At 41.2% G+C, this 14,100-nt stretch overlaps 1 protein-coding gene across 2 annotated transcripts in view; it reads left to right on the plus strand.

Annotated features, from left to right (window-relative positions):
• Positions 1-4,935: 4,935 nt before the first annotated feature.
• Positions 4,936-14,100, plus strand: part of SLC19A2 (solute carrier family 19 member 2) — a 35,244-nt gene continuing 26,079 nt past the window's right edge. Inside the window, exon 1 of one of the 2 annotated variants that reach the window (XM_072648702.1) lies at positions 4,936-5,348. In XM_072648702.1, coding sequence (XP_072504803.1) covers positions 5,121-5,348 — 228 coding nt within the window. In that variant the 5' untranslated portion in view covers positions 4,936-5,120. The remainder of the gene's footprint in view (positions 5,349-14,100) is intronic. The other variant, XM_072648703.1, reaches the window with a different exon arrangement.

The following is a 14,100-nucleotide window of genomic DNA, read 5'->3' on the forward strand; positions in this document are numbered from 1 at the left end:
GGATTGTGTCTATCTTGTCCCCCATAGTATCTATCACACAGTGCCTTGCACATAATAGGTATTGAAAAATATTTGTCAGCCTGGTGAATCAATGTGACCTTGTGGGAGTAATGTCTCCCTATGTCTTTATTTTTTCATCTGTAAATTGGCAAAATTTAATATGTGCCCTTAACCTACTTTATAGGGGTGTTGTGAAGATTGGTGATATAATGGAAATTTCTAGTTACATAAATGTGAAAGGTAGCAACCTAATTTGTGGAATCGTACACAGTGGTAACAAAACTCTTCAAGGTTCATAAAGTTCTTTACATACATTATCTCCTTTGGTCCTTCCCACAACTTCTGTGGGGTAGGTGCTATTATCACCTCTATTTATAGATGAGGAGACTGGAACTGGGGGAACTTAAATGACTTGCCTAGGGTCACACAACTAGAATCAAAGCAGGCTTCAAGCTCATAATTTCCTAAATTCACAGCTACCACTCTATTCCCTATGTCAATCTGGTAAAATATTCAATCTTGTCATTTCTATATTTCATTCAATCTTGTCATGGATTAAAGTTCAAACTGGGCTGATGAAATACAATTCTAATTCCATCATGATAATCTGTAGGTGTCACAACCTTTTTGAAGAATCATGACTATGAATTCATGTGTTTGTGTGTGTGTGTGTGTGTGTGTGTGTGTGTGTGTGTGTGTGTGTGTGTGTGTGTGTAAGAGAAAGAGAGAGAGAGAGAGATATTTAGGGATTTTCTTTTTGGGTGGGGAGGAAGAGTGAAGCTATGGTCCAGAGGACAGTTTGCCTTGCTGAGCCTTTATTTCCTTGCCTTAAAAACAGGTTATTGGAGGAGATGATCTATAAGATTCCTCCCAGTTCTAAAACGAAATGATTCTATGAAATTAGCAGCCTTTTCTTCTAGTCATCCAGTGTGAATTAGTATATGCAGTGGGCAAATGAGTGATTATCATCTAGACTGACAAAAAATCTTAAAATGAAAAATAGCTCCTGTTACAGAGAAGATTCAGGAATGCCATGCTACTCATTGCCATCCCTATCCATCATGCTTAGGAAAATGAAATCTGTTCCTTGGTAGTCAACTGGCTGAGATTCTTACAGTTTTCTTATTTATCTTTGTTGTAGTTATTTAGAGAAGAGGATATAAGGTTCTGGTGTTAATTACAAAAGTAGGCATTCACGGTTGCCAATAATGACATATCCAAGAAGTTGCAGAAAAAAATATGATTGGCTAAGGAGGTTGGTGGGTTACATAGTGAGAATAAGAGAACACTTCATCAGTGGCCTAACAGCTGCATCAGTACCCAAGTGCCCACAAAGAGGATGGTTTCTAGCATTTGAGGTAGATCCTCCATGGAGAACTTACAGGAAGACTGGCACAGTATGAGAAGGCATGAATGGATTGCAGCTACTCTTCAGAGTAAATACCCACAACAATATCATGGACATCTTGATGTATAATTAACCTTCTATAATCTGAAGCACTGTCATGTGGAAAAGAATTTCCAACACGTAGAACCAATACATACATGCAAGGTTCAAGGAAGCAGATTGTAGTTCCATATAATTAGTTTTCTAATAATCAGAACTGTCCAATGACAGAATAATATTAACTTGCTACCACAAGACAATAAAGACCTTCCTCTCTTCCCTACAATACATATTACTTTTATTTATTAATAAATAATATATTATCTATTATTACTGTTATTAATTTGATGTTATTATGATGCCATATATTATTATCTTATTAATTTTATATATTATTACTACATATCATATATTCTATTACATAATTACATTATATATTATTATATTATTGTTATATATTATTACTATATGTTATATGTTACATAATTATTATCTTATTAATGTTATATATTATTACTATATTTTCTATTACATAATTGTATTATGTATTATCATCTTATTAATGTTACATATTTTTACTATATGTTATATATTACATAACTGTATTATATGTTATCTTATTGTTACATATTGTTACTATATGTTATATGTTACACAATTGTATTACATGCTATTATCTTATTAATGTTATATATTATTACTATATTTTCTATTACATAATTGTATTATGTGTTATTATCTTATTAATGTTACATATTGCTACTATATGCTATTACTACATACTACTAATGTTACATATTGGACAATCTGCTACACGATGTCTACATAAAATTTTACTGGCTGCCAGACATCGGAAATCAGATTATACGGATAACCTGACTACCACGTATGTTTGGGCTTGTTTGTTTTTAATTTTGTACTACTCTCTGGTTGTGTGAGGATGCAAATACAGGACTGGGACATAACGGACCGTCCTGCAGCACAGATCAGCCTGAGATACTACTAATATCTTGGCAGCATTTCAACCAGAGGCCTCAGCCGTGGTCCTGGGATTCTTAGCTTTTTCTTGCCTCATTTCTGGACATTTCTTTCTGTGGGGACTACAGCTGAACTATTCACTTTCCTCTCCTCCAGATCCCATTTCCAATGATTTCCTGTCTCCTTATCTTTAGTCATGTCATTCTCTTTACTAGGAATACTCTCTCCATATTTTAGCTTTTTGAAATCCATCTGTAATTTATGAATCTGTTTAAATGAAAATTCAAGTGATTTGGCTGCCCCCCCCCCCATGTAAGGTCCTAGTCACTAATGATGTTAAAGTTCATAGCATTTAGAGCAGGAGGGGATCTTAGATGTTATTTAGTACAACCCCTTCTTATACTATATGAGGAAACTGAGTCTCAAGGTCATACAGACAGTTAGTGGCAGTTCAGAGACCTAAACCCTGGTTTCCTTTCTCCCCAGTCTCACCTGTTACAGTTCCTACGACCCTCTTTTCAGGAACCATGTGTGATTTATCTTTATAACCCCCAGAGCACCCAGTCCAGCGCTCTACACACTCAATAAAGACTCATTAAAGTTTCTTTGATGGCTAGACCGTAAAAAGGTAGACCAGCCTCTCCCTAAAGTAAAGACTTAGTCATTCTGTCTTTCACAAAGGTCACACTGAATTGTAAAGTGACTGAGGTCCACGCCACTCTGGCACAGCCTGCTTCTTCCTATAAGGGCAGCTGTGGCGTAGGGAGATGGCCCTACTCTGAAGCAGAACTGCAGAATCCAGGCTCTGCCATTCACCAGCTGCTTAACAGGGATGACCCTGGACCAGTAAGAAACACAGATTTATTAAGCACGTATTCTGAGCCGAGCATGGTGCCTAGTGCTACTGCTTCTGGTAGAGGTATCTGAGAGGTTAACTCCTTTTCCAGGGAGCCCCAACAAGGCAGAAGGGATTGCTTCTGCCCTGCAAGGAGACCTTCAGCAAATGTTGGACTTTTCTAAGCCTCCATTTCCTGTCTGTACAATAAGCTTAATCACAGCTGGACCATCTTACCTTCTAGGGGGATTGCTGTCTCTAATGAGACAACGGAGTCTGAAGTGCTTCCTGATCCCTCCAGTGACATGTGTACACACATGTGGGTATATGCAAATGTATAATACACGTGCATGCATGTAGATAGAGTGACATGTGTGCATTATACATGTACACATGTTTTATATATGTACACATATGTGTGCATAGTTATGTGTGCATACCTAAATATAAATATATACATAAAATAATGTATACACAGTAACATATGTGGATAATACACGTGTATTGTAGTGAACACATATATGTATATCATCTACATATAAAGTTCCACATGGTACAATATCTATGTGTATACACCTATATGAAGTGATATGTGTGCACATAAACACATGTCTATTCATACAATGGTGTGTATACAAATGCATACACAAAGTGCTATATATGCACAGCACACATGTGCATGCACATATATACAAAGCACATACACATGTGTGTGCATGAAGTGATGTGTGCATATAGTATATAAAGCGATGTGTATACACATACATATGTGTATATACATGTTGCATGTGTACCTATAAAGTGCTGTGTATATACATTTGTATACATATAATGAAGTGATGTGTATACACATATATACATATCCACATGCATGTATATACACACATGCAAAGTGATGCCTGTGTATTCATATGTGCATGTATACCTAGTGATGTGTAAGCAAACACATACCTATAAAAAGTGATATATGTACACATCCATGTAATGTATATGTATACCTTCCTGAGTACAAATCTTGCCTCAGACACTAACTAGATGTATGACCCTTGGCAAGTCACTTAATCTTGTCTGCCTCAGTATTCTCGACTGTAAAATGACTTGGAGAAGGAAATGGCAAACCCCTCCAGCATCTCTGCCAAGAAAACCCCAACCGGGATCACGAAGAGTCAGAGGCGACTGAACCCACCAACCAAAATGTGTTCATATATCCATATGTATGCATACACACATTTCCGTATTATACACATTAGGCGATATGTGTGCGTATATATACGTATATGTGTGTGTGTGTATACACATTTGCATGCGCACAACATATGTCATCGATGTATACCTGCATATGTCACCTATTCCGCAGCAATGCCCTCCGGGGCCTTCCCGCCAAGCCAGAGGCAGCCCAGGACGCCAAGGCCAGGAAGGGGTGACCTTACCCACTAGCCCGGGCCGGGGGCGGGGGGGGCGGGCTCCCGGGCTCGGCTCCCTCTCTCACTCCCCCACCCCCCTGCCCCAGCACACAAAGTTGCAATAGATCTTCGCTCGGGAGGGAAGACGTTATCCAGCCTCGCGGCATTCTCCCGCCTTTGACTGGCTGCTCCAAAAGTGGGCGTGCAGGCACAGACCAATAGGAAGACGAGTAGGAAGCCTTCGCCCGCGTATGATTGGCTCCGGGGCAGCGGGGGCGACCCCCGTCCGCTCCGGTTGCCAGTGACATGTGGGGGCCTCGGCAAAGCCAGCTGCTCCGGCCAGCGGGCTGGGCACCACGCTGTGGGTGACCCCCGGGCGGAGGGGCCTGGGAGGAGGCGCGGCCGTGGGTCCAGGAGCCTCAGCTGAGCCCCCGCGGGGCCGGAGGAGGAGGAGCGGGAGCAGAAGCGGGAGGAGCAGGAAGGGTCGGGCCCGAGTCCCCGCCCCGCCGCTCCGCGGATGGATGTGCCGGGGCCGGGGGCGCCTAGAGCGGCGGCGGCGAAGGCGGCCACGGCCACGGCCTCGGCGGCCACCATGCTGCTGCGCACGGCCCGCGTGCCGCGCGAGTGCTGGTTCCTGCCCACCGCGCTGCTCTGTGCCTACGGCTTCTTCGCCAGCCTGCGGCCGTCCGAGCCCTTCCTGACCCCCTACCTGCTGGGAAGCGACAAGAACCTCACGGAGAGAGAGGTAGCGGCCGCGGGGACTGAGGGGCACCGGGGGGCGCCGCGGGGACGGAGGGGCACCGGGGGGACGGAGGGGCACGGGGGGGGGCGCCACGGGGACGGAGGGGCACCGGGGGGCGCCGCGGGGACGGAGGGGCACCGGGGGGACGGAGGGGCACGGGGGGGGGGCGCCACGGGGACCCCTCCCGCGGGGACTCCTCCCGCCGGCCGCTCGGTCTGGGGCCGGGGATCCGTGTGCGCCCCGCACTGGGGGAGCGCTGGGGAAACAACGAAAGGCAAAAGTGGGGGCCCGCAGTCTAACGGGGAGCGGGGCGCGGGAATGCGCGAACGGGACGGATGTCGCTGTGACGCGGCAGGTACAGAAGGTGCCTTTTTTGATAAAAGGGTAAAAACAATGGACCTTCTCCCTCGAAACTTGTAGGGCTCAGTCCAGAACTTCTGAAAGTAGTTTCCAACCGCCCCTACCATTCCCACGGGGGAAAAAGAGAGCCAGATCCCCCACTTCAGTCATGTCCTGACCGCGGCGATGCGCCCAGTGAAAGGAGGACGAGCCTGAACTGGAGTGAAACTCTTTACCAAGTGGGTTCCCAGGGACATTCTGATTTTTGCCTTTGAGGCCCAACCTCAAATCAGATATTTTCAGTTTTTCAATTAACTTCTCATTTAATTACATTTAATCTTTCTATCCTTTAGGTTGTTTCAAGTGACTTAGTTTGGTCTCCCCAGTTAGCTCATTTATAGGAGAGTTCGTGTTTTCTGCTCGTGTTCCTGAGCCCCAGCCCCTCTCTGAACACATGGTAAACCTTGAAATAAGTACCTGTCCATGAAGTTTTTTGATAGGTGTAGTCTGGAAAAAGACAACCCAAAGTGTTTTATCCCTCCGACACAGATGCTTTTGTGTGGAGGAATGACACTCTGAAACAGGAGTGGAAAACCGGAGGCCTCAAGGCCACATGTGGTCCTCTAGGTCCTCAAGTGCAGCCCTTTGAATCCAAACTTCATGTAACAAATCCCCTTAATAAAAGTATTTGTTCTGTAAAATTTGGACACAGTCAAAAGGCTGAACCCAAGAAACCAGAAGGCCACCCCTGGAGGCTGCAGGTTCCTTACCCCTCCTCTAAATTAACCCGGTAATTAAATCCAAAGTGCTATATAAAAGGATAGAAGAAATGTAGTGCAGTGGAAGGAACACAAAAGCTGTGGATTCAAATTTTACCTGTGTGACTTTGGACAAGTCAACTACTCTGTGCCTCAGTTTCTTGATCTGTAAAATGAGGAAGTTGGACTAGAACAGAATGCCTCTGAAATCCCCTGTTTCTAAATCTACAACCAATTAAAAAGCATTTATTATGAAACTACTATTTCACTGGGGCACAGTTAATGGTGATGATGGTCTTGGAGGCTTCCCTCCTCTCTCATCACCACCAGGTGAATCATTCCCCTCTCTCCTTTCCCTCATTCTGTTCTTTTTCCCCCCTATCCTGGGATGCTGTGAGATAATCCTCCCATTGAAGCCTGGCTCTTCACCCATGGCTAGTCACCTCTTAATCAGAGATTCAGTCACCCAGCACAACAGGTCATGTTAGGAGTGGCACAGCTAGGATAATTTGTAAACCAACAGGTGTAATTACTCCCATTTGTCCATGGCTGTAATTTTTTATCCAGCACCAGAGTGGGCGTTTTGATGTTTGGCTTTTGCTTTTTTTCTTTCAAGTGTATTTGAGGAGAGGAACTCAGGAAGTTGAGTTCCCTGTAATTGCTGCCTAAAAGGAAAATACCTCCACCTCCAAACAGTAAACTGATACATTCATTGACTTCTCTCTTGAGTCCCTAATCTGTTTCACTGGTTTATCTACTGGTACCTACTGGTATATCTCACAGCCTATTGTTGCCCTGAAAAGAAGCTGCAAAAGTCATTGTTTGTCTTAATGTTTAGAAAAAAAATTACTGAAATGAAAGGTGCCCATAATGTGCTCGATAATGTATGTAAAATATTTTCAAACTTGAAGGCACTATATAAATATATTATTACTATTGAGATAGTGTGATAATATAGGTAAAACAGTTGCAAACTTGAAGGCACTATGTACATTTTATCATTATTATCATATTGATTGAGGATTCAGAATTTTCTGTCCAGTGTATTCATAACAGGAGGCCCCAGGGCATAGGAAGCCTGTTTGAATCTCTTGTCCCAGTTGATATAGAGGACAAGGGATCATAGATCTAGCTGGGACCCATTTCCTACAGCCAGATAAAATTTTAAGAGTTTAAGGATCTTGGACATCATTTAACCCAGTCTTCTGGATTTACTGGTGAGAAAACTGAGACCTTTGGAGGCAAAGTGAGCCTCCAAAGGAGCTTTTGAACTGACTCCTTTGCTGGTTTTCTTTTCACTTTTCCTGTCTGTTGCTGGTCATTTCATAGAGCCACATGCAGTTTTAGGGTGGGAGGGGCCTTGAAAATCTCCTGGGCCCCCTCATGTTTCTTTCCAGTGGAATGACTTTCAACCCAGAGAACAGTATTACTGGAGAGCTGGGTGGAATCAGCACTAGTCCAGTGCACCTTACATGTCAGAGCTATGCATTGGGGTGGGGAGAGGGGAAGTGTACAGTCCTTCAATGTTGATATTTGACAACTGATCTGTCAGATCACATGTCCTGGACACGGCCTGTTCTGTGGTATGCCATCATGAGCCCAGTGGTGTCTCAGAACTTCCTGGGGTGAGCAAAGGCATGTTTGGAGTTGAGACTTCAAAATAGACCTCCAGTGCTGAGCGCAGCAAGTGTTTGCCTATTTGTGTAAGGAGAGCACACCACTCCTAGTGCAGAATGGATAAGGAAAGGAGGTGCAAGGTTTTAGGGCCAGATGTAGCTGGGGGAGGGGCAAAGTACCTGCCTAGTGAGGAAGGTTTCCTGGATCTTTGCATTGAGTCATTTCAGTAATAATTGACGGTGGGCTGCTCTGTGAGACTTCTTCCACCTGCGATCTTTGACTGGCTATTAACTGAAATGAAAACAGCAATGCTTTCTTCTTCCTTCCACCTCCCCCCCTCTCTAATATTGTAATCATCAAATATGGGCAACTGACCAAAAATAGTTACAGAATTTCTAAGTAAAAGCATTTGTCATCATTTGTAAAATCTTGGCATTATCACCTTAAGAATTATAACGTTTCTTTCTCCCAATTGATTACTGGAATACCAATGTGGATATTTTTAAATGAAACTATTGTTACTTTTGTCCAAAGGGGATAAAAAGACAGGATTTACCTGTCATTTCATTAACCTCCAGAAAGTGATCTTTGAATGGTCAGACACCACTTGATGAAAACCTGTTCAAACTCAACATTTCAGCCAAAAGACCTAGGGTCAGATACAGCTTTGGTAGCTTAGTACTTGTGTGATTACTCTATCTCTATGTGCCTCAGATTTCTGATATGGAAAAGGAGGGGGTTAAACTAGATGACCTCTCAGGTATCTTCCAGTTCTAAATCTGTAAACCTCTAGAGCAGGGGTGGGGAATCTGCTCTAGGATATAAAGAATTAGTAATCTTTTAGAAAAGGTTAAGTTTCAGATATCATTTTAAAAAAATAGACCTATAATTTCATTAGAGTAGGTGAGGAACTTTGCCAAGGCAGATCAGCATGGAGTCTTAGCCAACTGCTTCAAGCTGGGAGAGTGTAAGTCGATTTCCCAGGATCACACAGCTGGAACATCTTTCCAGGCCAATTCTATGCTCTAGGCCAGAATAACTTTTCCTATCACACTTTTCTCGTTTGAGCATTGGTTCCTAGTTTTATTAGTTCGTTTGTTTTATTTTTCCTGTCAGAAAAGAGAGAACAAATGGAAAAATGGACCCTAAAACCAAACAAAGATTCTAAAACTAGTCATCTAGTTTACCTTGGTTTATCTAGCACAAGAGGTAGAAGGCAAACTTAGATCCACAGGCTTGGTGTAGAGAAAGATAATTGCACTTGGTGTGGTTGATTTTACCCAGGAGCTAATATAACTTATGCATTTTGCCTAGGGGAAAATTTCCCTCTCACACTTTGCTGGAATTCTGGGTCATCTTCCAAAAGCAGTTCCTCATCTGAAGTAATTTCTTCCTGGACCCTAAAGAGGAACTTTTCTCAGCCACACAGCTGTAGGTAGTATAGCAATCATCATGGGCTCTGAAAGAAGCCTTTTCTCAGCATTCTAAGAATGTCCCCAGAATATTGCCTTACTTGTGAATTACAGAAAGAACCAAGTCTGGGAAATCCCTCTTGCCAAGAATGCCCTGGTAATTAATTGGCTTTCTTCTGGTCAGGGTAAATAAAGAGATGCCAGTCTGATCATTGTTTGAGTGAGTTGTGTTAGGCTTAGCGGTTGGTTACACAAATGGTTGATCTGTTGCTTTTAATCAGACTTTGCTTTATCTTCCAAGTGGTGATTATATATATGAGGGTTAGGATAAGAACAGAATTTGAAATGATGATCACAAGGACTTGATTTATTCTGTCCAAAATTGACCAGTTAAATTAAGTCTTTGGGGATAGCTATTACTATATACCCCATCTAGGTCCAGAAGAGAGCATTTGGAATGGAGGGCATGAGAGACTTGAAGTGAAACAGAAAAGGAGCTTGAAAGGGAATAAATAAATACTAAATGATATTTTGTAAAGGAACCTGACAGTGATCTATGGTGGAGAGAAAGTGGAGGAAGATGTTTTGAAGGTAAAGAAGCAGAGTCAGATGAGAGGGGTTATAAACATGATACAATGTGAATTAAGTTCCAAGTCCTAAAACCTTTTTTGTTTATAACTAATTTATTTATTTTCAGTTTTTTACAATCACTTCCATAAGTCTTAGATTTTCTTCCCCTCCCTCCCCGAGATGGCATGCAATCTTATATGGGTTCTACTCATACATTTTTAGTAACCACATTTTCACATTAGTCACATTGCATAGAAAAATTAAAATGAATGGGAGAAACCATGAGAAAAAAACAAACCAAACCAAAAATAACACGAGAAAATATTTTGCTTCATTTTGCGTTCTGATTCTATAGCTCTCTCTCCGGATGGCATTTTGCCTCGAGAGTCCTTTGGGAATGTTTTAGGTCCTTGCATTGCTGTGAAGGGCTAAGTCTGTCACAAACAGTCCTCACACATTGGGGCTAATACTGTGTACAATGTTCTCCTGGTTCTTCTCTGCATCAGTTCTTGTAAGTCCTTCCAGGTCTCTCCGAAATCCTCCTGTTCATCATTTCTTATAGCACAATGGTATTTCCTTACATTCATATACCACAACTTGTTCAGCTATTCCCCAATCGATGGACATCCCCTCGATTTCCAGTTGTTGGCCACCACAAAGACAGCGGCTATAAACATTTTTGTACTAGTGAGACATTTTCCCATTTTTATGATCTCTTTGAGATTCTGTCCTAGAAGTGCTATTGCTGGATCAAAGGGTATGCACATTTTTGTAGCCCTTTGGGCATAGTTCCAAATTGCTCTCCAGATGGTTGAATCAGCTCACAATTTCACCAACAATGAATTAGTGTTTCAACTCTCCCACATCTTCTCCAATATATATCATCTTCCTGTTGCTGTCATGCTAGCCAATCTGATAGATGTGATGTGGTACCTCAGAGTTGTTTTGATTTGCAACTCTCTAATCAATAGTGATTTAGTTTTTTTCATATGACTATAGATATCTTTAATTTCTTCCTCTGAAAACTGCCTGTTCATATCCTTTGACCATTTATCAATTGAGGAATGACTTGTATTCTTGTAAATTTGACTCAGTTCTCTGTATATTTTAGAAATGAGGCTTTTATCACGGACATTAGTGGCAAAAATTCTTTCCCAGTTTTCTGCTTCCCTCCTAATCTTGGTTGCATGGGGTTGGTTTGTGTAAAAGCTTTTCAATTTAATGTAATCAAAATATCCATTTTGTACTTCATAATGTTTTTTATCTCTTGTTTGGTCATCAATTTCTCCATTCATCATAAATCTGACAAATACGCTGTTCTTTGCTCCCCTAATTTGTTTATAGTATCAGTCTTTATACCTAGATCATGTATCCATTTGGACTTTATTTTTGTGTACAGTGTCAGGCCAATATTGGTCTATGCCCAGGTTCTGACACGCTGTTATCCTGTTTTCCCAGCAGTTTTTGTCAAATAGTGAGTTCTTATCCCAGAAGCTGGGATCCTTGGGTTTATCAAACAGTAGACTGCTATATTCATTGATTCATTATTGTATCTTGAGTCCCTGATCTATTTCACTGGTCTACTCCTTAACCAGTACCAAGTGGTTATAAAGTGCTGCTTTATAATACAATTTGAGATCTAGTAGGGCTAGGCCACCTTCCTTAGCATTTCTTTTCATTAATTCCCTTGATATTCTGGACCTCTTGTTCTTCCAGATAAATTTTGATATTGTTTTTTCTAGCTCTAGAAAATAATTTTCTGGTAGTTTGATTGTAGCTGAATAAGTAAATTAATTTGGGTAGAACTGTCATTTTTATTATATTAGCTTGGCCTACCCACGATTAACTGATATTTTTCTACTTACTTAGGTCTAACTTTATTTGTGGGAAAAGTTTTGTAATTGTGTTCATATAGTCCCTGGGTTTGTTTCGGCAGGTAGACTCCCAGATATTTTATAGTGTCTACTGTAGCTTCTTAACAGGAAAGGCTGGTGAAGCTATAGATCTAAACTCCCACAAAAACTTGAGGGGCAGCTTTCATCTTCAGTGCCTTTACTAAACTTCTTGGAGTGGTCTTGAGATTACTCCTCCCTCTTTTATTTGATTTTCTGTGTTTTCTAGGGTACGCAGTCTCCCAGTGTGGCATCATAAGCCATTTGGTTACTCATCTGCTAAAATTTCCCTGCTTTGGCCTGATAATTGCCAAGTATTTGATAATTTTCTCATTTATTCTTCAGCAAGTTGTAAATCTGTGATCCACAAAACAGACAGAGACAGGTTCAGTAAACTAAGGGTGGTTAACCTGCTCAACTTTTGCTGTTAAGCTCAGTCACAGATGAAGTTTGGAATCTAATAATTTTTATAACTAATAGGATAATTATGCTTTTGCTTTTATACATGCCATTTTTACAATCATTGGTTTTATTATGCTTTGATCTGAGATATGGTTTAGTTCTATTTTACAAAGGAACTGATGCCCAGAATGGTTTAAATAAAAGAAAAGATTAAACTGTTCAAAATTTCCAGACTGTTTAGCCACTTCTCAGGAAGAGCCAAAGTTCTTCTCTTTGTCAGCACTATGCAGTGGAAGAGCTGCTGGATCTGGCCCAAGAACCTGGCCTCTCAGCTTGGCTTTGCCACCTCCCACTGCCACCTGTGTGAAATTGAGTGGGGCACTACTTCCTCCTCTGCAAAATAACTTTGTTGCACAGAATGGCCTCTAAGGACTTTTTCACTTTTCACTGCTTTGGCTAGGGGATGAATTCTTGGCAAAGTAAGAGAGAGAGAGAGAGAGAGAGAGAGAGAGAGAGAGAGAGAAAGAGAGAGAGAGAGAAATGATTACAAAGGATAAAGTAAATAATTTCATTTGTGTCAAATTGAAAATTGAAAAGCTTGGCATGAACAAAATCAGTGCAACTAGGATGAGAAAGGAAGCGGTGGACTGGGAAAAATCTTTGAATCAGATATCATTGGATATCATTGATAAGGGTCTAATATCCAAGTTCCATGTAGATAACTGACATATATAGGACCAAAAGCCTTTCCCCATTAGGTAATTAGTAAAATGATATGAACAAAAAGTGCTCAAAAGGAGAATTGTAAATTATTCACAAAAAACGTGCTTCAGATCACTCATTGTAAGAAAAATTAAAATTAAAACAACTCTGACCCAGTAAGTTGGTCAAGTGACAAAAAAGGAAAATAATCACTATTGGAAGAGTTGAGAAAAGATGGTGCACCATTGTATAATTGGAACCGTGAACCAGTCCAGCCATCCATATCCTTTGACTCAGAGACTCCATTGCTAAGTAAAGTCTCATGGAGCCATCATGATAAAAAACAGTTGCCCATGTATAGGAAGATATTTCTAGGAGCACTTTTTCCAGTAGCAGAGAACTAGACATAAAGTTGATGCCCATCAATTGGGGAACATCTTAATAAACTATGTTACATGAATGTAATGGATTATTACTGTGTTGTAAGAAACAACGATGAATACAGAAAAGTATGGAAAGACTTATTTTATGAAAAATGAAATATGTAGAACCAGGAAAACATTATGTACGGTGATTATGACAATGGGACTGGAAAGAATGATGACAGGAAAACCAAACTGAATGGAACGAAATGATAATGACCAAGGTTGGCCCCAAAGAAGAGGTGAAAGGTCATGCTATTTTTGCTTCTTTGCAGAGGTGGCCTGAGAGGCTTGGAACGTTTCTAATATATTAGTTAATTTTGCTTGGGAATTACTCTCTTATATTCCTTGTTATACGGGATGTCTTTTAAAATAAATATAAAAACAAAACAAAACAGGTAACAACTACTTCTCTATGCCCTGCCGGCTCCTGCATGGCCTTGACCCCTTCCAGAAGTTGGTATGGGTAGGAAGAAGCAACAATATACAGTGAAAATATAATTGCTGACTTGTATGTTGGGAGATTGGAGACTGTCAATTTGTACAGTTAACTGAGAGTTAATTTATGTTTCACAGGTGGTCTACCTCTTCCATTCATAACCACTTGTAAGTGAAGGAAGTAGCCTGTCAGCAATGTCAGC

Source organism: Notamacropus eugenii, chromosome 2 (genome assembly GCF_028372415.1).
Source record: "Notamacropus eugenii isolate mMacEug1 chromosome 2, mMacEug1.pri_v2, whole genome shotgun sequence".
Taxonomy (NCBI): domain Eukaryota; kingdom Metazoa; phylum Chordata; class Mammalia; order Diprotodontia; family Macropodidae; genus Notamacropus; species Notamacropus eugenii.